Source organism: Crotalus tigris, unplaced genomic scaffold, assembly GCF_016545835.1.
Source record: "Crotalus tigris isolate CLP2741 ecotype Arizona unplaced genomic scaffold, ASM1654583v1 scf7180000023617.9722795, whole genome shotgun sequence".
Taxonomy (NCBI): Eukaryota; Metazoa; Chordata; class Lepidosauria; order Squamata; family Viperidae; genus Crotalus; species Crotalus tigris.
The window spans coordinates 8,283,352-8,308,036 of record NW_024100081.1 but is presented as its reverse complement, the minus strand read 5'-3'; the positions used below and the strand labels follow the sequence as shown (position 1 = coordinate 8,308,036).

Here is a 24,685-nt window from a genome sequence, read left to right as displayed (position 1 = left end):
TTTTAATATTTTCTGCCATTGTTTTTATGTGGAATGGGAGGCAGCTTTGGAACTGCATTACAAGGGAGTATGTATATATTTTAATAGAGATGAAATATTAAAGGTCAGTCAATGCTATAAGAAAGCATCCACTTTGGGAAATATGCCAAATCAACCATGCCCAAATGGACATATGCTGTTCATTACTTTAATACAGTAAAACATGTAATGCATTTTGCTCTTCAGTTTTTTTTTTAATGGAAGTTGACTTTTCAACAACAAATGGCACGCAAAGCAGCTAACGACACTTTTTGTTGCTGGCAATTCTATGCTGCCAATTCAAACTACGCTTCCATCTTTCAGATTTTAAAGGATATCCGTGCTTAAAACAGCTTGTTTTAATGTATCCGATTGGGCAACAGGGTTTTAAATGAACAATCCGCTTTTGCTAAATTACTATAGTAGATGCATGTGTGGAGTTTTGTGGAATAAATTTATACAACACTAAAAGGAACACAGTTATTTTTCAGTTATTAATGTTCATCGTGCCCCTTTCTAGGAGCTGCCCTTCATCTGAACAGGCACATAGCATGTTCTTTGTTTCTTACTTGGAGGAAGTGATAGCGAGTGAGATCATTCATTTTATGAGTCCACAGACTGATAACGCTTTTGATTCAGCTCAGCTCATTTATATTTCCCAGGGGCTAAAAATCCATAGGTGCTTAAAAGCAGCTTGCTCCTTTGGAGGTTATGAAGAGCTGGGGACCTCTAGTGGTTCTATTTAATAGTTCTTTTATTTGGTACTACAGAACAAGGTGAAAGTATCAGGCCAGGTGGAGAGAAACGGAGAAACAAAATGGGCAGGCCCACCTTGAATAAAGTTACTGACGTTATGTACCTGACTGGACTAAGTACTGGTAGCCCTTGACTTACAACCTCCATTGAGCCCAAAATTTCTGTTGCTAAGCGAGACAGTTAAGTGAATTTGCCAATCTTTCCTTTTCGCAATCCTTCTTGCCACAGTTGTTAAATGAATCACTGAAGTTTTTAAGTTAGTAACATGGTTGCTAAGTGAATCTAGCTTTCCCATTTGACTTTGCTTGTCAGAAGGCCGCAGAAGGTGATCACATGACCCCTGCAACCATCATAAATGTGAGTCAGTTGCCAAGCATCTGAGTCTTGATCACATGACCGCGGGGATGCTGCAACGGTTGTGTGAAAAACTATTTTAAAAATAAGTCATTTTTTTTCAGTGCTGTTGTAACTTCAAATGGTCACTAAATGAACTGCTGTAAGTCGAGGACTAACTGTACTGTTTGCAGATGATGATCAATTCAGAAAACGTCTGTAAACCCAGGACAGAATTTATTATTTGTCCCTTTTGAGGACCTGAGAGGATAAGTAAGTGGGGAACACAATACAAGTTTCTCCGGATAAAATGACAATCTATGCCACACCTACTAAGAAAGGACAGCCTTTATTTGCAGGAAAAGACATCACCATGCATAGAGATGTAAAAGATAGGAGATGCAACAATTCTGCCATCTTTATTTTGGGAAAACACAGGCACATGAGATTCCAAAAAGCAGCCAGCCCAGTTTCTTCCCTCCCTGACTGTATGCAAGAAGAGATGCCTGCTCACAAACCAGGAACACTCAGGCCACAAAACTGTACCACTCTTAGCTTAAGTTGAACACCAGAAAGGGAAAAATAAACAAGAGAGAGAGGGAGGGAGGGTGTGTGTGTGTGTGTGTGTGTGTGTGTGTGTGTGTGTGTGAGAGAGAGAGAGAGAGAGAGAGAGAGAGAGAGAGAGAGAGAGAGATCAACAACAGAAAAACGGGCGGCAAGAGTAAGTCTAGCCAAGATGGAATCTATTCAGAAGACCGCAATACCAGTTTAGATATTGCAAGCCAAGCATAATGGTATCCAGAATGGGGGAAGGTTAGACTTGCATTCTGATAAGCAGTTTAGGCCACAAAGTGACAATCAATCCAGCAATATCTGAATATATCCCATTGTTTTAGGCATGCCTGAAAACTACTAAGTGTTTTGTGACAGTTTAAATTTAAACAAAATCTCAAAAAGGACAATCACTTGATTATTTCGCTCTTTACACACACACACACACACACACCTCAATTGCTTTAAGGAGCTAATAAGTATTGCCTTGTAGATTTCACCTAGTCTTCTGTCTTTAAGAGTGGCTAACCAGAATGAGTGTATAAGCATAGGGAAATAGTTGGAGAGAAACTTCAACCTGCCATTTTCTGCATAGTGTAGTCTGTAAAGAATGGCATTAATCATATCAGATCCCCTAGATTTATTTGTTGTTTGATGAGGACAAAAATCTCATTTTAACCAAGGAGACGAATACTGCTCTTTCTCCTCCAAACCTTACACTGATATAACAGAAGCATTAGATGTAAACATCTTCAGGGAATTTTACGAAGATGCATTTTTGGTAAGAAAAAGAACAATTTTAAGACTATTTTTTTTACAATTAGATGCAAGGAAAATAAAATCAGCATAAACATATTCCTGCCATTTTCTTCCCCTGCTGCCAGCTGTTTCTTCTTGGCTATACATTACACTTAACAGGAGCAAATAATTTTATTTAGTACAAGAATCTTCTAGGTCTATTCACTCCAATTGCCTTTTGATGTACGAAGAGCAAAGCATTTATGGATCTCTAGACTTTTGACTTTATCTTCAAGGCTGAACTGGCCTTGATGAGAAGAATTACCATCTCTAGCATTTTATTGATCCCCTCCCCAACATACTGAAAACCATTTAATAAACTTCTCATAGATGTTGCATCAAAGTAACCTTCCTTTCCATAGCATTTCATCATTGTCGGGTGTTCTACATTTGGCTAGACAAGGCAAAAGTTGGACCTGATAAAACAATGTGGTTCTGTCTTAACAAAATAACCTTGCATCACAGTACAGAAAATGCAGTTCAGAAAGAGATGGCATTTGGAAGTGTAGGGGCCTCCACCATCCTAATTTAAGTATTATATGAAGTGAGCAGGGTTTTCAGTTTTGTGGAAATGGCCTTTCTACTATAAAAACGCAATAGAGTGGAGTGGCACATGCTGTTCTCTACCAAGGGTTTAAGGGACAACAGACACCAGAACTGATGGTAGGGAGAGCCAATCAATGATCAGCACTGTTCCTGAATTCCCTCCCCCCCAAACATGGCCTAGTCCAGGGGTAGGCAACCCAAAACACTTAAAGAGCCACTTGGACCCGTTTCCCACCAAAAACAAAACACTGGGAGCCGCAAAACCATTTTGATATCTAAAATGAAGATAACACTGCATATATCCTTTTTTACCTTTATTATAGGTGTGTGTGTGTTGTGTGTGTGTGTGTGTGTGTGTGTATATATGTATATGTATGTATGTATATATATACACACACACACACACATACACACACAGGTAAAAAAAAAAAGGATATATGCAGTGTTATCTTCATTTTAGATGTCAAAAGGGTCTCTCTCTCTCTCTGTCTCTCTCCCTCCCTCCCTCTCTATCTGCCCTTGGTCTGCCTGCTACTCCTCTTCCCCCGCTCTCTTTCTTTCTCTCTCTCTCTCTTTCCTCTCTCTCTCTCTCTCTCCCTCTCTCTCTTTCTCTCTCTCTCTTTCTCCCCCCCCTCCTATCTGCTGCTCACCTGACAAGCTTCAAGCTGTTGTCCAACAAGATAAGGGGTAGACAACCTCATCTCTTTTATGACTCATGGACTTCAACTCCCAGAATTCCTGAGTCAGTCTAGCTGGGCTAGCTAGCTCTCTCCTGCCCTTCCTGCTTCCTGCAGAGACGCAGCAAAGGGAGGAGCTCCGCCCAGTAAGCTTTTCAGCTCCTCGGAAAACACTGTGAGTCCACTCTCTTTTACACACACACACACACACACACACACACAAACACACACACACAGAGAGAGAGAGAGAGAGAGAGAGAGAGAGAGAGAGAAGCAGGGAAGCACAATTCCTCTCTCTGTCTCTGTCTCTCTCTGCAAAGGCAGACGAGGCTGGGAGCCGCAGGGGAAGGCTCAAAGAGCCGCATGCGGCTCCGGAGCCGCAGGTTGCCGACCTGTGGCCTAGTCTATCTTTCTCCTATCAAGGATTTTGAAGACCCTAATAATTAAATCTGAAATTAACTTTACATCTACAAATACAGGGGTCTTCAAACTTGGCCCTTTTATGACTTGTGGATTTCAACTCCCAGAATTCCTCAGCCAGGCACACGTACAAATAGAAGGAGGGGGGGAAGACATGCATTGATTGATATATACTTGATACCAAATCTATTGATCCTGCCCCCCAAAATAGCCTTTAGGATCTGTTCCTGATATGAAATCTCTATCCCCAGTATTACGGGATTGAACCACCATATGAATCAAGGGACTGGATTGTTTTCATCAGTCCCAGTGGCCAAATAAATAAGGGACAAAAAAACACAGCACATTTCCAAAAAGTGTAAATTCAAGTTGTTGACTCCTCAGCCCCAAATTTAGAAATTACTTCCCATTAATAGAACTAGCTACTTAATATTCTCACAGGCTTTGGGAGATTACACAAGTCCAAAAAGGAAGTTCTATGACAAGTTCCACAAAATGGCCAAAGTGCTAGTGCTCCAAAATGAGAGCCATTTCATACGCCATGAGAAAGACTCTACATTTACACAGAATAATTTTTTTTTTCTGATGCACAGCTGCATACTGAAAAAACACCTATTAACGTCATGATCAGGAATCCTAGTAAGTTATGTCTCTTCCGTGTTTCTTTAGAAAAAGCCATTTCTCCTTCACATAACAGGGCAGGAAATGAAGTCAAGGCAGAGCAAAAAGCAGCACTGCTGTACTCTGACACTGGAGTTCACAGTCATCCTGCAAATGGAAGACTACCTTCTTCCCTCAAGACTGATAGGGCCAAGAGGACCCACAATTTTTGTTGGCAGAAATCCTCACATGAACTAGTCACTACTTTTGCCAATGAAACTGTATGGACGCAGCAGGCAAGTGACCTCTGCAAATATCATATTTATGACAGTGTTAGGTCAGAAGTCCTACTTGAGGTCTCATTCAAGCACAGAAACCTTGGGCTCTAGAATAAGTAGTAGCCTGAGTTTCAAGAGAAACATGCATTAGCTAACTAATCAAAACAACATACTTCAAGAAGTTTTTCAGCTGCCTTATAGACACAAAAAGGTATTTACTTTTTAACTCGTACCGGTATCGGACAAGTTTGGAGGACAGTGAGGAAAAAGAGGAAAACACAAAGAGGTAACTCAACTAAATGAAGGAAAGGTGGCTTCAAACTAGAATCTAGTTGTTCCCTTGAGGGAAATGCTCATTTCCTTTTCCCTTAATATAGTCATGGTGTGAATATATTGAAAGTCGCTTTTGAGACCTAAAACCTTCCCTCTTCCCCATAAGGCACAGGATATCTAAAAGGAAACCATGATTTCCTCTTTATCCCTGAATTGCAGCTCCCTCTCTCTCCCCACACCACTTCACCTCTGATTAGTTATCTAGAGCCCCAAATTGCCCTTTCTTAGGACTTAGTAGCAAAATCTTCCAGATGCATGCTTTGGGGCCAAAGAAAGACCCTATGATGGCTGGCCAACTTCTGGGTTTGGTTTTCAGAACCTATAGACCAGCCTCACGCAGAAGTAAGATTTAATCTGACTCATTTACTACTTCTGCACCCTGATATACTGGTAAATACTAAAGCTTCCCAGGCCAGCACCTGCTTGTTCAAGGCACTTTTCTTTTTTACTGCTGCTCAGCTCTTCCTGCATTTTATGGAAATGACCAAACCATGTAGCCTGTATCTTTTCAAGTATTTCAACCAAGACCAAGCCTTTGCTGGATCCATACAGATCCAGTGGGAACCTAGAGGCCGTAGCTTTGAAAATGACCACCTTTTGTGGCCATATCTGCCCAATAGGAGGAGAGGATGAGGAAAAAGGGAATTCTGAGCCTGAGTGACCAGGATATTCAGTACACAGTAAACACATGCAGTTCTTTTGCAGCTTGTACCCTTTGATCACGAAGCCAAGGCCACAAAACTCTTCTTTGTGTGCATGTGAATCACTGGCCATAAAGTCACAAGCCAGGTGGTGATACCGTATGTGGGTTTAAGGAATGGCCCCATATGCTTTCCAGGAACTATTCCCATCATTATTACTCCCCTCAAAAGCCAGCATATAAAGCAAGAAAACAGCCTTTAAAGGTGGCTGACCACTGCAGCAAACTAATAAATTAAATTTTTTTTATATATCCTCAGGTAACAATGTGGAAAGAGCTTCTAAAGGGAATCAATCCCTTTCAAACAGCTCCCTCAGGCTGAACCCCAATTTGGGGAAATAGTGGCCCACAATTAGTAAAACATCAATATTAAAAACGAGACAACTGCATTGTTTCAGTGGCTTAGAAAAATATTAAAGATGCCTATTCTTCCAAGGCAATTTATCCACTCTCAGCGGCAGCTTGAGGATGGGGGATGGGGAGAGCCCCCTTTGGCTTGTCCTACTTCTCAAGACTTCCAGAGAAAAGCCAATCCCAGAGAGCGCTAAGTGTTCCTCTGTCCTCCTATCCTGTAGGCTATGAAGGCAATACGGCCAAACACTCCATGTTCTGCTTCATGTTTGCTCTGCTCCTGCTGCTATGGCTCCTGCTGCCTCATCCTTGGCTGGGGGTTCCATGTAGATTGGTGTCACTGAAGAAGGTTTTTTGAATCTAGGAAAAAAGGAAATTGGCCTGGAATTACCAGTACAGAAAAGGAGGTGAAAACTTAGATTCAATAGGATGAGTAACAAAATATATAAAACTGTCTCGAGGGGCAAAGTATTATAGAATGTTCTAATCTGGTGCTTTCTAGAAGCACCAAGTCTCAACTTTAGAATTCTAAGATATCAATCAATAACTGAGGTTGGGGGAAAATGCAAGCTGGATGAGTTGGATTGCAATACATCCATCTAACCTACGTAGTGCTGTCTGATTTCTACTAATCCTCCATAGTATCCAACTAAAGTATTATCCAGTGCTTTTACATGGAGACTGGATTTGGAATATTTTGTATGTAGAAAATGCAGAACATTTCAGCTTTTGCCCCTTCCTGCTTATCTTTTCATAGTTGTTCTATTCTGTGAAGATACACAATAGAACTTTTCATCATCCACTACTAAATAAACTGTGTGTTTCCAGTAGATGCTTTCCTTTTGCTCCAGGGCTTTTATTAGGCTCTATTATTCCCATCAAAATGACTCTTATAATCAGTTGTCTCTATGACCCTCTGATTCCCAGTTTAAATGTTTTCATATCTCTAGATCTTCTGAAAAATCACGGGGAATTACAATTCACTGAAAAGCAAGGGTGCACAATTTATGCTGGCCCAAGGATCACATCTGGCTTTTAAACAATATAGCAATAGCAGTATCACTTAGACCTATATACCACTTCATAGTGCTTTACAGTCCTCTCTAAGTGGTTTACAGTGTCAGCTTATTGCCCCCAACAATCTGGGTCCTCATTTTACTGACCTTGGAAGGATGGAAGGCTGGGAGTCAACCTTGAGCCAGTAGAGACTGGGCAGTGTTTCCAAAAAGTAAAGGGTGGGATTTGGACAACAGTTGATTTTATTAAATATACATGTAAATGTAATTAAAATTATTTTAATATGATTGCTGTCCAGTTGTGAATTTAACAGTTTCTCCTTTCTGCATGTTAAAAGTTGCAATTTAAAAATTAAATCTACACGTTAAAAACTGCAATTTGAAAGCCTTTGGAACTACATCTATAGATTACAAGGGCTTCTTGCTTTAAAATTCGACACAATGTCCATTTCACTGAAGAATTAAATAAGTATACCAACTTGCAGCAGAGCTAAGCAATGGACAGATGCTAATTACCCATAACAGGAGATGTCTCCATGAGTCCCTTTAGGGAAAAAAAAAATTGATCTGACATTTTGTTTACAAACAACATGTGTAACATCAAAAGAAAAGGTGCCTAACCAAATAATCTGGCCATAAAAGTCTGACAGGAAAAAGAAAAGTTTTATACAACAATTAAGTCTAGTTTGACCCACAAAGATGACTTACGAATATGGAGAGGCAGGGACTCCTACGACCAAGAAGTGGTTCTTTTTCCGAAAGAGCCGCCATAGTCCTTTATGATTCCCCCGGACATCCAGATCCCAGATGTGGAGGCACTAAAAGAACAAGTTATAACTGTCTGACAGCAAGACTGAAGGAATCATATGATTCAAAATCTAAACCAGCTGAATGCTTCTAAGGAGTTTTCAGTACTGGCTTGCAATATAGTACAGCCTAAATATGAGCATGAATGCCTCTTCAACCTTATCCCAGGTTGGGCAAGAAGTAAAGGTGGAAATTAAACAGATTTTAATGGTGATTTTTTTTTATCCTGTTATCTTTTTACCAATTATTAAACCAAATATTCCTACAAAATGAATTAAGTTTTGTACATGGCAATAGCTACTAGAATATTGTATACCTCTTAATGGAAAGTACAAATAATTCCTTCTGTAAAGAATGATAAATTAAGTTATGGATGTATGAATCAATGTTAAAGCAAAGTTTCTTTTACAAAATAAATCTGATAGAAAATATAACTCAATGTGGGAGGTATTATTTGATTATAATTTTATAAGCAGATTTGTACTACATCTCAAGTTCATTTTCTTCTAACTTTTAACATTTAGCATTTTTCCTTTTATAGTGTGCTAAAATCATTAAAATTTCTAAAAGTTATTGCTTTTTAATTAGCTTATAATTTATGTTAAATCATACTGCCTAAAGCTGTTAATGACTATATGACAACTATATTGAATTCTGTTAACACTTTTGTCAACTTTCAAATTGATATAAGATATTTTAATATGTAGATTATCTATGTCATTTCAATGTTTTTCTTTCAATTTTACAGCTCTTAAAAACCTTGTCTTTATTTACAGTTTCTTTTCTATGTTTTCCTTGCTTCTGTTTCTGATTATATTTGTTAATTTTCTGTCTGTCTGTCTGTCTGTCTGTCTGTCTGTCTATCTGTCTATCTATCTATCGGCCTATCTATCATCTATTTATCAAATACCTTGGCAAGCTGAGTCCAAGTAGTGAAATCTGCCTCCTGCTCCATCTTTATATACGTCACGTAGGTTTTTCCTTCAGTGTCTGGGACAAAAGAATCCTCACAAGGATTTTTGGTATGATCTAGAACTTCAGCCTCACTGAAGAAGTGGGTGAAAATAAGACAAGATCAGAGAGGCAAGCAGATAGAAAAGTCCATAATAAGAAGCAAGTGCCACATTAAAGATACTAACCAGGAACATACAATCCAAAAAATATTAACTAACTTTGACAGATAATAAAATGCCTTTCCTACTTCAAAATCAAAATATTTTTAAAAGGTATGCTAGTTGCCAAATTGGCCACAATGCTCTTCTGGATTCAGCTTTCAGGCATTTGCCAGCATTTCATAATTCCAGTCCTAACATTTTGCATACTAGATCAGGCCATACAAGATCAGGCCATATTCACCTCTCTATCAGTTTCAGTAATCTATTTTTTAACACATAAGGTACCTGAGCAGACGATGAAGTTCAATTTCATATGCATCTTTCTTTAAACTATACAGTGGAAAGAGAAATAAAAAGTCAGAACCGAAACTGAATTGCTTTATACAGTAGAGCAGCGGTTCCCAACCTTTATGGCTTGGCGGCCTGGAAGGGGAAGGTGGAGGGGAACTGGGCCACTTGAGTGGCAGGCTGGCGCATGCCGCACACTAGTGTGTGTTTACACTAGCCTGCTGTTCACGCAAGGGATGTGTGCTTGGACATGCACCGGCTTGCTGCTCGTGCGGCCCAATTCTGAACAAGTCACAGCCCAGTAGTGGGCTGCGCGTAGGGATTGGGGAGCCCTGCTATGGAGAGATGGGACATTTTGCATACTCTAAGACTGTGTCATTAAAAGATGGTGGTAAAATGGCTGATTTGCAGCAGTGTGCTTTCTTCTCCCATCTCCACATCCCTTCCTGCCAAAATAAGCAGTGAAATCTTAAGTGCGCGGGGGGGGGGAGAGGTAAGAGGACTCCTCTTATTTCCATCCTTAGCTTCCTGCTGATCCTCAAAACATGGCCTAAAATCATATTGCCAAACTTCAGCCATTTTGCTACTGAAGTTCTACCAAATGATTTACCATCCAGAAGCTTCTACTTCCACTTTCAAAAAAACTCCTCAGAAACAGAGGAAAAGGAAGAAACTACAGGCACTTGTGTGTGTGTGTGTGTGTGTGTGTGTGTGTGTGTGTGCGTGCGTGCATGTGTGTGTATTTACACAGGGCTCAAATAATAATCCCAGGGAATGATTGCAGAGATAAACAAGCCCAGTAAGTGCTGCAGGTATTAAAGCAGGTACTGTTAATCCCAAAATGTTTTTTTTTTTTTTTGTAAAGGCGTTTTATAGTCAGTGGGCTGTTGCTCAAATGTGATATACAATTTGAAGTGCTTTTTATTTATTTACTTACTTACTTAATGTATACTGAGTTTTCCGTAACGAAATGTTTTCCTCCTGCAAATAATACACTTGAAAGCCCCTATTAAACCAAGCTGCACCAAACTAATTGCTCTTACATTTCTTCTCCTCTATTTTTATTCCATTCTTTCTTCTTGTTCCTTGTTCTCATGATATGGAACATTTGGATGTATATTTGTTTGAACCAAACTAGAAGCTGCCAAGAGGCAACCACTGAGTTATAATTTACAAGTCTACTCTTGGTGGGGCATTACTAAATAGTCTAAATATTAGTAAGGGAATCTAATTTCCATCCTGGGCAGGCTCTCCTGCCAAGAGTATTATATTAGGGTTAATTTTGACTTGCTCATGTTCCTCAAGCACTTTGATATGGCTACATTCATATTAGTGAGTTGCCTACACAGGAAAGCTTATGCTTAGGTCAGAAGGCATCCATGTCTCCTTACCTCTCCACATTCTTAAGCTGTACATTGGGGACTGTGTTGAACTTGTGCTTTTTGAAATAGGCTTCCTAGAAAAATATGAATGGGGAAAAAAAAGTGGTTTTAAGCATCATTCACCCTAGCTTTCCACTTTTTCCTCTAAAGTACAGTAGGGAGAGTACCATGGCTACTGCATACAAACATTTGCAGGGAAAATATTTTGCATCATCGTCCAAAGAAGAACAACTGCAGCTAAACCATCTCATTTGTATCATAGATAAGCCTAAAAGCAATCACTGGGGAGAGCTGTGCTTGGTTGCTGAGTTTTGTTTATCAATGTTTTGACTAAAAGGACAAATTGCAAACATTTGGATTAGGGAGTAAATCAACTGAAGACAATATTGATTGCTTTCCTGGGTCAATTCATAGTTAGTCTAGTCCTCTATTCTATTACCTAAGGCAGAAACTCAATTTTCTCTGAGTTCTCACAAGCAGAAGATGAAGATTTAAACCCTATTTTGCCCATCCAGAGAAGTTCAATTTACTTGTAATGGTCTTTGAATATTAATATAGGAGATTAGCATAGGCTATTAAAATATCAGCTTCTCCTCTTTCCAAAATTATGCTGCCATTGGTAGACATTGTTTGAAAGGTGAGGAAGCCTGTCAAACTGAACAATCTAACTGTTCTTCTTCTCCAGTTGAAACCTCTCAATACCTAAACAATTTATTGTGGGAATAAATAAGGATACAAACAGAAGCTACTATTTCTGCATTTAAATTAATAAGAGTCACTCACATGGAAGTAGCCATTCATGTTGAGGCCAACAATGCCAAAGTGATATGAGCGGGATACGTCTGGGATGAGGCATTCACGTCCTTTCCGCTGTTCTGGCATGCGCATCCACATGTCCCAGTCCCAAAGCTGAGAGAAGAAAACAGACAAAATACAACACAGAGAAGAAGCCTTTTTGGGAGAGCAACTTATTTTGCTGCAGCCCCCATAAAACCCTCTTGAAGTTTGAAGCAAAAGTTTATTCAGCCCAAGTTTCAGATGCAGGTTCTTATTATTTCTCAATTTTGAAAATGGAATGTATCCTGGCAGAGATTTCTGTTCCAATGCATACTTTATATACAAGCATAAAATCTGGACAAAATGGGAATACTTTTCATTGTGTTTGATTTCAGTTATTTTCTTTGGCATTAGAAGTCAGGCCTTTTTAAGGCAATGTTGGATTTATGGTTTGTTTTAAGGATTATGATTTTAGAGTTAGAAGCAAGAAAAAATATAAACATATATACATGAGGGTGATTTTTAGAACAAATATTTTAAATAGATTAAGAATACTTTTTGGAATAATAGATATATTTTGACGAAAACTAGGTATTGGAATTGAAAAAATGTTGATTTTTTAGACTGGGATGGTTTTAATAATTAATTGAATGTTTTAATTTAGTTAGATGATTTTTTTGTACAATAACATAGATGTGATAAGGTATGACAATCAATTGGATGACATTTGAAGTTTGTGTAATGAATTGAAGTGAATTAAGGTTTAATATTATTATTTTTAATTAAGATAGCTATTGTGTAATGGAAGAAGAAATAAATGAGATTGGTGATAAAAAGAGGGATGAGAGAAATTAAGAACTAGAATACATCTGGAAGGGATACCTGAATTGATAACTTTTTTATTTAAAGTTAAATTTGATCTTCGTAACTGCAAACTGATAAAGTTTTAAAACAGGTTTAGTAATAATAGAAATTTAATTTAGAAATGAAATATTTTAAACATATTATGTTACTTGAGGGAAATAGAGAGGAGACAGTAAATGTATTAAATTGAGTTGTTTATTTATGTTTTCACTTCTGAATGTCTGATTACCCAAATACCACGGTGTGTCCTGAGTACTTTTTCTTAAAAATTAAAAAACCAATAAAATATTTTTTAAACAAATAAAAAAAAAGTCAGGCCTTTTTAGAATCCCTGACTAATGCAATTATATAGCATTAGTTATGTATCTGCTAGTCACATAATGGTCCTTGATTTTTTTTAAAAAAAAAAAATAGTCTGGGGATTATAGAGTTATAAAATGGCAAGTTGCTGAGCTTATTACTTAAGTAAAACCTAAATGCTTTAAAAATGCATTTCTAATGCTCCTCTAATGCTTTCGTTGTTCTTTTATATCCCACATTTTTTAAAACACCTGCGTGCTCATGATGTGATATTTAAATTGCACGAATAGCTGAGGATGGTGTGAAGTCATTACAAAACACACACACACATACATGGCCAAATATTATTTAATTGTGTTAATGGTTAGACCTGTATTAAGCATTCTCAATTGCTTTTCCAAGTCCAATCAATAAAATGACTTCTAAGCAGACTGGTAGAGAGGGACACAGCAACAGTTTGCCGATGCTTGCCTTTATGAAGAGTTTCTTTAGGAAGAAGAAACTAAATTTACCTTTCTCAACCCAGCTCCTCCAAATCTGTATCTCTGAGCTTAGTGGTTGGAAAAAATTAGAAACGGAATTCAAAGTATTTGGTAGACATCAGATTAGAAGACGCTGGTACATTAGCTCACTATTATTATTAAAGCAGCAGGTCTTTTTAATAGCTATCATGAAGTCAGTTATTTTAATATAATATTTTATTCTGTTCTACTGAAAGCTTGATGAAAGCTTCTAAAACTTTTCCTCCTGGTTCTTTTTTGTTCAATTCTAGATGATTTGGGGGACGATTCACAACTGCTTAAAACCTTAAAGCTATATTTATGTGTATAAGCATAAAAAAATTAAAGCCTTTCCAATGATAACTTTTCCTAATTATGGAAGCTTTTCGACTAGAGTGTTAGAGCAGGTTTTCTGAACCTGGGTTGAACTTCAGATACAGTATATGGATTTTATCTTCTAGAATTTCTCAGCCAACGTGGACTTTAGCAATAATACTGAGTTTAACTTATTTGGAAATTGTAATGGTTAAGAAAGAGTATAGCTAGATGGCCCCATAATCCCAATGATGCAAGAAAAGCTACCATTAACTCATTATGAATACCAGATGGTAATAAAGCAAAACTGCCCATCAACCTAAACACACACACACACACACACACACACACACACACACACACACACACACACAGTCTTAATCAGTAAGGAAAAACAACCTGAAAAATCAGACTGACCTTTTCTGGTGTTGGCCACTTGGGCTCCAATTCATCCTTATACAGAGTCTTTCTTAGCACCCAGCCCAGGCCTGGCATGGTCTCTACACGATAGAGAAGTGAAGGGTCTTCAGCGGTATGTTCATACCCCTAATGACCCAAAGAGAAAGATTTAGGAAATCTTCGCTCATCACACAATCCTTCATCCAAGTTTGGGGAAACGAGGTAAAATGTGATCAGAGTTTAGAGTAAGAAATAACTCACCTGGTCATTCCATGCAGAGATGCAATACAAGCTGTCATCTTCTTCCAGCAAATAGATAGACTGGCTTAGAAAGCTAAGAAAATGGAGAAGAATGTCAAAGAACAAGCCAACACTGATTTGATTTATGAGAGTAATGCTGTGAATTGCTTAAGACTGGGGCATTATTTTGAAAATGAGACTGCTTGGACAAAGTCAATGAAGCGCTAGCGAAACTAATGACATGAATGAGTTACATGTGCTACATATGCCCACACTTTGGGTATAAGAATTGGAAAATGGGATACCGAACAAGCTTCAAATGTATGCAGACATTTTGCCTAAGATCTACTGACTCATTTTGTGTTCAAAGCTGATCCATACTTTTCAGTTTAAAGCAGTGGTTCTCAACCTTTCTAATGCTGTGACCCCATAATACAGTTCCCCATGTTGTGGTGACCCCCAAGTGGGTGTGGCCACCAATAAGAGGGAGTAGGACAGCTAGGGAAAAAGGGAAAAAATGGTGGACAGCGTGGTTTGGCGACCCCCGTGAAATGGTCATTTGACCCCAAATGGGGTCCCGACCCACAGGTTGAGAACCACTGGTTTAAAGACTTTTTCTGTGTCATCTTGCATACTGTGACCCAAGTTATCTTCCCTGACCTTCAGAATTTCTTCTGATGGGCTTGATGGAGGAACTATTATCCTACAGTATTTCCCTTGCAATGGAGTTATATTTTCATTGTCAAAGGCAAAACATTCATCTAAAACTGGCCAGCCACACTGACAGAAGAACCCAGCTGTTATTCTTTGCTGGCAAAACAAAATAGGACCAAGGTAGAAAATGAATTCAATTAATACCTGAAGAAATCAATGGAAATGTCCAAGTCTTCTTCCAATACCACAGCAAACTTTGCATCCTATAAAACAATCAGAATAGAAGGAAACCTACAGTGTTTCAAAACTATATACACATTTTCACTCAATGGAAAAATTTCTGGGAAGCTGAAAATCCAGCAATGAATATAAGGACCTTTCTTTTTTGGCACCACCTAAATAATCAAAAACCTTATTTCTAAAAAACATGGCATTATGCATATAAGAAAAAGAGCCTCTGCAACTTCAAGGTTTACAATAGGTGCTTGTTATTATAACCCCTTCAATTAATGTTACATAGCTCTCAGTAATTACATGGAAGAGCACATTCTAAAGCAGAATTTTCCCAAATGAAAAGATCTCTCTACACTGGCAAAAAAAGAAGAGCTAACCAAGCCTACCGGATGCAAGTTGAATGTTGCAGTCAAACTGGCCTTGTAGTGCTGTATGGGGACAAAAGAAGGAGTAAGAATGAGGATGTTTCTCAAAATCTGTTCATTCTCATCAATATGTTAATACCAACAGAATCATTACTGAAAAGCTACTTTTCAGAACATTCGACCAACCATCTTTATCTCTAGGCCTCGTTTGTGCCTCAAAACAGAATGATACATACCTCGCATTTTTAATCATATAAGGCTGACAAATTCAAGCCCAGGTTTGATGGAGAGCCAAGACTTGTGCTTTTTTTTTTTTTGTAATGTTTTATTGATTTTCTAATTTTACATTTAAGTATTTAAAAAGCAACGTGGCGGCTGGGTTAATCGAAAATTCAATGACATACAAGCATCTTTAGTACAAGACTCAAACTACCACATTAAATATTTCCTCTCTTTCCCCTTAGTACTTACTGTCTCATGTTTAAACTAATACAATTTTTATTATATCAATTAAATAAAAATAACATTCTTACATTTATCAATAATTAGCGTATACATATCCTGGTTATTTTAACATTCAATTTTTATAAACAATCAATGTCCTAATTAGTTTTTCCCAATTTTTAGTTTCCCACTAATATTTAAGCCAAGGCTTGTGCTTGAGCTCATCCACCACAAATCAGTCTGGAGGATAACATATACACAATAGGATTTCTAATGGAGTTCATGGTTTAATGCAGGGGTGTCAAACTTGCAATGTCACGTTGCATGTCTCGACGTATCGCAACTTTTTTGCCATTGCAGGCAAAGGGGTGGGCGCGGTTTCATCATGATGCATCTGGCCCGTGGGCCGGCAGTTTGACACCCCTGGTTTAATGGAAGCAGCAGTCAAAGCAACAAAATGAGCCACTCACCTGAGAGACCCTTGCATTTTTAATGCTGATGGGTGTGTGTTGGATTCCCTTCAGGCCAAACAATTCAACCACATCCATTGGCTCCTGGAAAAGAAAGGAAATTTGTGGGGTACAGAAGGTTTTTTGAATTGCGCTCATTATCATCTTGATATGAATTCTTCCCATTATCATCTTGATATGTTTCTGGGATTGGGCAAGATAATTTCTAGAATAGAGGTAGACAACCTGTGGCCTCTAGATTTTTCATTATAGTCCTCAGTGTGTTCTGTAACCATTAATGCTTACTACTACTACTACTACTATTACTACTACTACTACTACTAATAATAATAATAATGATATAATAATTTATCACTATTTTGAGGCAGGAAATACATGCAACTTGCAGTGAAAGCTGTACACAGTTCTTAATTTTGTATCAGTGTTCTGCCCACTATGATCCTCAGGCTTTCAAAATGTGTTGTATTCTGACACTACCTACATATATCTTAGAACTTCACCCTTCAGATCCTCAATCTAAGATGCATAACTTCATGTACCTAATGAAAATTACTGTCTACTTCTAAAAAAAAATAATAATTACCATCCAAATTCCTATACATAAAGTTACTTATCTTTTTAAAACGGCACATTCGCATATATTATTGTAGTCATAATATATCTGATGATATACTTTTTCAATGCCAAACACTGAAGGCTCTTTATTTGCACATGGAATAAAAGTTGTTCATTTTGTTCAAAGATAGAAGTGGATCAGAATATATATTCCATTTGCATTCTATTAAATAGTTACATCACGGTTTCAGAGTTAGTAGTCTATGTTATAGGGATAGCCAGTGGCAGACATTTGACTGAGCAAAGCCCCTTAAATAATCTTTGAAAAAAGGACATAGTTTTGTGTCACTATAAATACAATTTACAATTAAACATCTCTGTAGTTGGATGGTGTCAACCTTATCATAGATCTGGTCAATTGCTGAGGGATTTAGTTTGTTAAGATGGACTTCTCACTCAAACTGATTTCTGAAATCTACAGTGATCCCAAGGCTTCATATCTAGAAGTTTCTTACCTATAAAAAATAATCCATTTATTTTCTCATACATGCATAAACATAAAACTGAATCCTTCTGTGCCTGAAAGTCTCGCTTTCATGCTGTCCTTCTCTAACCAGATGACACAGTTTCTGTGGCAATAAAACAAATCTGCAAAGGAGTATCTACCATGTGAATAGAGGTATTTCTTTTCAGGAAGAAAAACAGCTTTGCTTTATGGACCAACAAACCTAAGTCTGAGTTGAAGCATACCAGTTAGTAAATACAGGTAGTCCTCGACTTACAACAGTTCATTTAGTGACTGTTCAAAGTCTACAATGGCACTGAAAAAAGTGACTTCTGTTTTTCAGAGTTACGACCTTTGAAGTATCCCCATGACCATGTGATCAAAATTCCAATGCCTGGCAACTGGTTCATACTTATGACTGTTGCTGTGTCCCAAGGTCATGTGATCGTCTTTTGCAACCTTCTGACAAGCAAAGTCAGTTTCACTTATCAGTTACTAACTTATCAACTGCAGTGATTCACTTAACAACTGTGGCAAGAAAGGTTGTAAAATGGGGAAAACTCACTTAACAAATGTCCCACTTAACAACAGAAATTTTGGGCTCAATTGTGGTTGTAGGTTGAGGACTACCTGTAGTATTATTGCCCCCAGAGCTAATTTCAAGGCAAAACACAAAGGAAAGAAGTAGTATTAATAATATAAGGCATGGATCAAACAAAATCTCCTCAGTGTTTTTAAGCAACATATATTTGCAAGGCACAGATAAAGATGGCTCTCTTAAGGTTCCCATCTCACACAGTGCTAACAAGGTGAAAGGCAATTAGTGACGAAAGGCAGAATGTATGCCCTCTGGTCCTCTGCAGGCTCTGCGTTTATCTTGAGAGCCTTTTCAAAAGTTCTCAGTGAAGTGTATTTTTTTCATAAAGAGAATATAGCAGAGGAGCAATTTTAATTTGAATTAAATTTGAAAATTAAGATTTGTCTTGGACTCACTAACTGTTTGATGTTCAGAATACCACCCAAAGGCCAAGTGCTGTAACTGGACCCTTCCAAAGTAGCAGATCCACTCCTCCTGATGACTTACCTCATAATATCCATCAATAAAAACTGTTATCATTTGAGGATTGACCCCTTGTGCTGACAGCAGAGATCGTAGCATCCTAAAAAGAGAAGGGTTAACATATTTGCTGTGATTCCCAGAAAGCCTTTTAATGTATTAATAGAATATATCTCCACTTTTCATATAGGAGCTTGAATCTAATCTAATATTAATGATATAAACTTGACTAACATTTGTTCACTTTAATCCCAAATTATGTATTCTATGCCAATCAGAGTTGACTACCTAGAACATGAATTTTGTTTACAAATAAAGGATGAGATTTGCAGGATCTCAGATTTACACTTTTGTTTTATTATAGGTGAAATCTTACAGTTGACTCTTTGTATGACAACTGTGTGCTTTCCTTTTCCCTTCCTTGCTGGATAGAGACTTTCTTTGTTCGGAGGGACAAAATCAAGAAAACCTGACCACATCATTTGGGAACTGGAGATTATGTTCCAATAGAAACTGGGTACGCAAGAAATATATGAATTCTCCATTTGACGTTCCATAGCAATCACTTTGTTCCTACTAACTGTCTCTCACCTGTACAGGTAGTTGGGTCTGTTCCCTGCAATGACAGCAACAGGTACATCAAAAACTGTGTTGTCTTTGAGCTAAAAAAAGGAACACCAGAAAGAGAAATTTAAGATAACCAACACCTCTCTTTTCCCCAGTGCGCCTTTTATTTTTTTCTTCTTACACCTGAACATTTAAGGCAGAGTTTCCTGAGGATATGTAGTCTTCAACTCTCAGAATGGACGGCTGGGGAAATCAGGCAACTAAGGTCCATGCATTTTCAAGTTACCAAGATTGAGAAACACTGATTTAAGGGGAACGCTGGGAACAGCTAAGTTCCATATAAGCAATTTTTCCTTGCCTGTAGTCTCAGATTTAGATTATGAACTGAAACCAATATTGTCTGACCACTTCCAGAATTAGGATTGTATAAGTAGGTTTTAAAGTATACTACTTATATGTTGCAGAATTCAGAAAAGATTCCCAGTAGAATTTATATTTGTCTCATGTATCTCAAATTCAGAGAAGTAGGCAGTTGGCAAAAAAAGGAGCAGATTGGAAATAAAGTAAAAGACAAAAAAGATATGAAGGACAAATATAAAAATCAGATGAAAAGACCTTTTTTAAAAAATCTAACTCCCAGCTACATAGTCTGGTAAACTTTATTGCCAGATCGATTGATCTATCTATCTATCTATCTATCTATCTATCTATCTATCTATCTATCTATCTATCTATCTATCTATCTATCTATTTCATATTAATCATTTGATGGTTCAGTTAAATCTATGTAATTAGATAGAAATTTTGTTTCTAGCAAGAGTTGGTGAAGGAGAAGGGGCATTGTTGTACTTACTGGATCAGGATTGAACTCTATAGGTGTAGGATCTTTACAGCTGCACACACTTCCATAACCTTCGACTTTGCTGCAGAAACGCTTCCGCCGCCGATTCAACTCAGTATCTGGCCAATGGCATTCTGCATCTGTGGAATATGTCATATGTATGCATACGATTGGCTTGATGTATACAAGAGCTTTGAAACAGATAAGTCTTTTACGTTCTGCTACAGTCAGCTCAGAACATTTTTAGGATGCTTCAATCTCTGAAGCCCATAAGCAACAAGACATCACTAATGATCAAAATTATGAATGAAAATTCAAAACATCTGTATGGCAAACAATGCCTGGCTGCCAAACAGAAAATGACCTTTAACAAAAAAAACCTCTCTTCTGAATATGTAATAAAAAAAATAAGATCTTGTCTTCAAGGTAGCTTTTAATTTCATTGGACTTGCTTCAGGAGAAACCAAGGAAAACAGCACCATAAGTCAGTGTAATAGCAGCTGCCAATTTCTGAATCTATCTCTAGTTCAGCCTATCATTTTGGGTTTCGGTAGAAAATCAAATGAGAAAAACTAAAATAACATACAGATAGTTCTTGACTTACAACCACAATTGGGATCAGAACATCTCTCACTAAGTCAGACCATTGTTAAATGAATCATGCCTGATTTTATATATATATAAAGTACTTGACAATTATACACAAAGTAAATTATTATCCCACTTCAGCAGAAACTTTACTAGTCTTCTTCCTCAGTTCTTTACCTCAAACAGGTTCCTGGCTTCCTAGCTTTAAAGCTGTTCAAGATTTGCTGGATTATCCAGCCTTGTCTCTACTACTCCTTCTTGGGAATGAATATCATACCTTCCACAGAGGTTAATTGGACTTCGGTTTTTAACAAGACTGGCTCTCCCCAGGAGGAAAGCAGTGGGGACTTGGCATGTTTCTCACCATACACTTCACCTACAGAGAACACAACACATGATGGTCAAAAGGCAGCCAATAACCACTCACTACCTGGGCTTGTCCACTGTTAGATCCCTGATGTAGCAATCAGTCAGTAATCTTACTTTTTTGCCCTTTTTTTTTATAGTGCAAAAGAAAGATTAACAAAATATCCCTCTATGGTACTCAGAGTAGGAGGTGATAGAGACACCCTCAACTGTTGTAGAAGAGGGAAAATTGGTTTAGGTATGAAAAATTGCAGTTGCCTATGCCCAACTCCCCCATATTATTAACAGAAAAAGTCCTCAGCTTCTCATGCTCCAATTTAGTGGGTCTGAGACGTTCTAATATCATAAATAGATGAAAAGCAAAAATCTAGAGCAGAGCCAAACAACCCACCAGGAGCCCTCTCCTGCGTCCCTTTCTCCCCTGGGAGATTTCTGCCCAAGTTTGATCCTGACCTCCTTTCTTCCCCACAAATGTCCACATGTCCCTCCAGCTGAGAGAAGCTGCAATCTGGCTCCCTAAACTCTTCAGAAGACTCTTGGCTGTGTCTTTAAGGTGGAAGGAGCCCTCATCCTGAAAAGGAAGAAATCCCACAATATTAATCCAGATATGTGATTTATATACCCTTTGAATATAAAGAATCTTTGGATGCTGTTCGATTCTTTTAAGCTAAAGCTTCATTTTTCGAAAAATAAATAAATAACCAACCTGTAATAAGATGTCACAGTAAAACTTGTTTTTTTTTTACTTTTCTAGTGTGTCATATAATTTAAGAGTAAATACATACAAAACTACAAGATTAAATTTTCAGATACAATCCATAAAATTATTGTATAACAGTAGTGCAATCACCTTTTTCTTCTTTGTCAAAGTGTTTTTAGCTTTATTTGACTATTTTCAAGTTAAAATAGAAATTTAATTTCTGTTAGGCGTCAGTTAGCAGAATGAAAGAAAAAAAAAGTTACAATACCAATTTCAACTTACCTTAATTGTGAAGATAAGGATGCGACCCTTGGCTATCATGTTGAGGAAGAGGACCATGGCCTCATCTTCATGGGGAGAATAGGTGTCAAAAACCCGCTTTGCCATCACATGGCCCTACAAAACAAACCATAATTGTGTTAGATCGCTTCTTCTCAAATTGTGACCTTCCAAATATATTGGGATCATGACTCTTTTTTTTTGGAACTTCAGTTGAGACACTGATATACAGTAGGTCAGCTACTGGGAAGGATACATCCCAGATTTTGTTTAAATATAAGGACAAACTTCCTGATTTGTACAACAATGTAATGGCCTACCTACGGAGGTTTATTTATTTATTTATTTATTTTATTTATTTATGAGACTTATATACCGCTTTAAGTGCAAGCACTCTCTAAGCGGTGTACACCAGTAAGCAATATATATATATATATACATTGCCCCCAACAATCTGGGTCCTCATTTTACCTACCCCGGAAGGATGGAAGGCTGAGTCAACCTTGAGCCGGTGAGATTTGAACCGCTGACCTGCTGAACACAGTCAGTTAAAGTGGCCTGCAGTACTGCACTCTAACTGCTGCGCCACCTCGGCTCTTTGGGGACTTTCTATTGATGGAGATTAAGAAGAGACTGAGCAGTTACCTGTCGTGGATGGTTTAATTGGCTTTTCTTCTAACTACAAATATTCTGACTAGATCAGTGATGGCGAACCTATGGCACGGGTGCCAGAGGCGGCACTCAGAGCCCTCTCTGTGGGCACGCGCGCCGACACCCCAGTCCTATGCCTTCAGCTGGGTTTAATAAAACCTTTTCACTTTAGGCCTCTGCCGCCGTGCAAAAAAAAAAGGTTCAATCAATCAGTCAATTTCAACTTCTCGCGGGGAAAAAAAAGATCTTGCAAAGTTGGAATTGATTGTTTGAACTTTTTAGTCCCACCCAGTCTGGCATTACCACCACAGCCACGCCCACTCAATGGGCCACACCCACCCAATGGGCCATATTCACCTGGCACCCAACGATGCATAAGTGGGTTTTGGGTTGCAGTTTGGGCACTCAGTCTCTAAAAGGTTCCCCATCACTGGACTAGATGATCCTTATGGGCCCCTTCCAACTCTTTATAATTCTTATGTCCGCAACAGAGGAAATATTTTAAAAACATCTGGCAGTTTTTTCCAAATTAATCCAATTAAGGAAATATCTCTGCCCTCTCTTCCCCATTACAACACTGTATCTTAGCATGTATTATCCCAATTCATTTTCTTAATGAAAAGAAAATGAAACATCTGTCACATTCAGGCAGCTGTGGAGAGCTCAATGCCAGGGAAGGTCCACTGCATATAAAAGCAGGTCTTCCCAGCCACACATCTTACAGGCTTATGGAGAAAGAGGGGAGGAAGCTGGCATTTAGAAATTCCTCCCTCCATAAAGGAACTTACTGGAAATACAGAATGGTGAAGCACCTTTTCACTATAGCCAGTTGGGGAGTGCAGTCACCCATGGTAAGCTCACTGAATTGGATGAAGGATAGCATAAACGCAGTCCTTGACGTACGACCATAAATTATGGTTTTATGCTACACCAGTAATTAAGTAGGCCACACCTGATTTACAATCTTTTTTGCATTGGTTGTTAAATGAATCAACATCCTAAATCGTGGTCACATGAACGCAGGACACTGTAAAAAGCCATAAATGCAGGCCAGTTGCCGAGTGTCCAAAATGTGGTCACATGATGGCAGGGAGGTGGAATCCAGTTTATAAGTCCCCCTTTTTTGGGGGGGGGGGAAAGAGTCCATCATAACGTCAAATGGTTTCTAAGCAACTGGGCTTCAGTCAAGGATTGCCTTTATTACCAAGAGTTCCTTTTATACTTAGTATTAGTTTTGGGGAGCATAGGCCTGGCATAGTTCTAGAGGTCTAGAAACTTGCCAAAACCTTCAGTGGAGTTTAAAAGACTTTTCTGTAACTCTGACCAAAAACACAGAACTCTGAGGGAAAAAATCTATTCCAAAATGCAGCTTTTTTGGACTTCAGTGATGACTGAAGATTAGTTTTGCGTAAATGTAAGAAACTCCACACTGCCTTTGCCTTTTTGTCAGGAAAAAGGAGCACATTGGCCTCATTTAGGTCACATTATGTTCTTCATCACTTACTGTAGCCTGATTTAACACAATGACATGGATGCCTCTGCCTTGTTCCCGGGCTTCATCTTCTAAAACCTGTACAGTTAACAAAAGCAATTGTTATCAAACTATCCTTTTCACACTTGTTATCCTTGTCAGTCCTCCCCTGTTTCTTGAACATCATTTTCTTCCAGAAATTTTCTTCAGTGATGTTTGTAACTCAGAATCCCTCTGAACTAGCTTTTGCAACTTAGTTCTGCTCTTTACTCAGAACATAATCCAACATGTTGGAAAGAATTATAGTCAGCTTTTATACTAAGAACTTCGAAGAGGAGATATGAAAGCATTATAAGGTGAAAGCAGCTCATGAAATTGTTTCATGATATGCATATGTGTGGGGATGCAGACACATAGGGAAAACACAGCATAACTTTCCTGGATTCCTTACAAAACCACTACTCTTGTAAACTGCAAACAGAACACAAAATGTGCTCACTTTTCTATTAATGAACAGACTGGTGTTTGTTTGTTTTTTTAAATAGTATTGTTCCTCCACCATGAATGCATTTA

The 24,685-nt window shown here is 38.1% G+C and overlaps 1 protein-coding gene across 1 annotated transcript in view; it reads right to left on the bottom strand.

Annotated features, from left to right (window-relative positions):
* Positions 1–4,683: 4,683 nt before the first annotated feature.
* Positions 4,684–24,685, bottom strand: part of POMGNT1 (protein O-linked mannose N-acetylglucosaminyltransferase 1 (beta 1,2-)) — a 29,502-nt gene continuing 9,500 nt past the window's right edge. Inside the window, exons 5-22 of the mRNA XM_039319776.1 lie at positions 24,146–24,211; positions 21,994–22,107; positions 21,465–21,582; positions 20,923–21,021; positions 20,070–20,197; positions 19,241–19,311; positions 18,677–18,752; positions 16,533–16,616; positions 15,640–15,681; positions 15,224–15,282; positions 14,387–14,459; positions 14,144–14,272; positions 11,754–11,879; positions 10,980–11,044; positions 9,586–9,630; positions 9,096–9,231; positions 8,087–8,196; positions 4,684–6,722 (exon numbers count right to left, since the gene is read on the bottom strand). Of these exons, the coding sequence (XP_039175710.1) occupies positions 6,626–6,722; positions 8,087–8,196; positions 9,096–9,231; positions 9,586–9,630; positions 10,980–11,044; positions 11,754–11,879; positions 14,144–14,272; positions 14,387–14,459; positions 15,224–15,282; positions 15,640–15,681; positions 16,533–16,616; positions 18,677–18,752; positions 19,241–19,311; positions 20,070–20,197; positions 20,923–21,021; positions 21,465–21,582; positions 21,994–22,107; positions 24,146–24,211 (1,638 nt within the window). The 3' untranslated portion in view covers positions 4,684–6,625. The remainder of the gene's footprint in view (positions 6,723–8,086; positions 8,197–9,095; positions 9,232–9,585; positions 9,631–10,979; positions 11,045–11,753; positions 11,880–14,143; positions 14,273–14,386; positions 14,460–15,223; positions 15,283–15,639; positions 15,682–16,532; positions 16,617–18,676; positions 18,753–19,240; positions 19,312–20,069; positions 20,198–20,922; positions 21,022–21,464; positions 21,583–21,993; positions 22,108–24,145; positions 24,212–24,685) is intronic.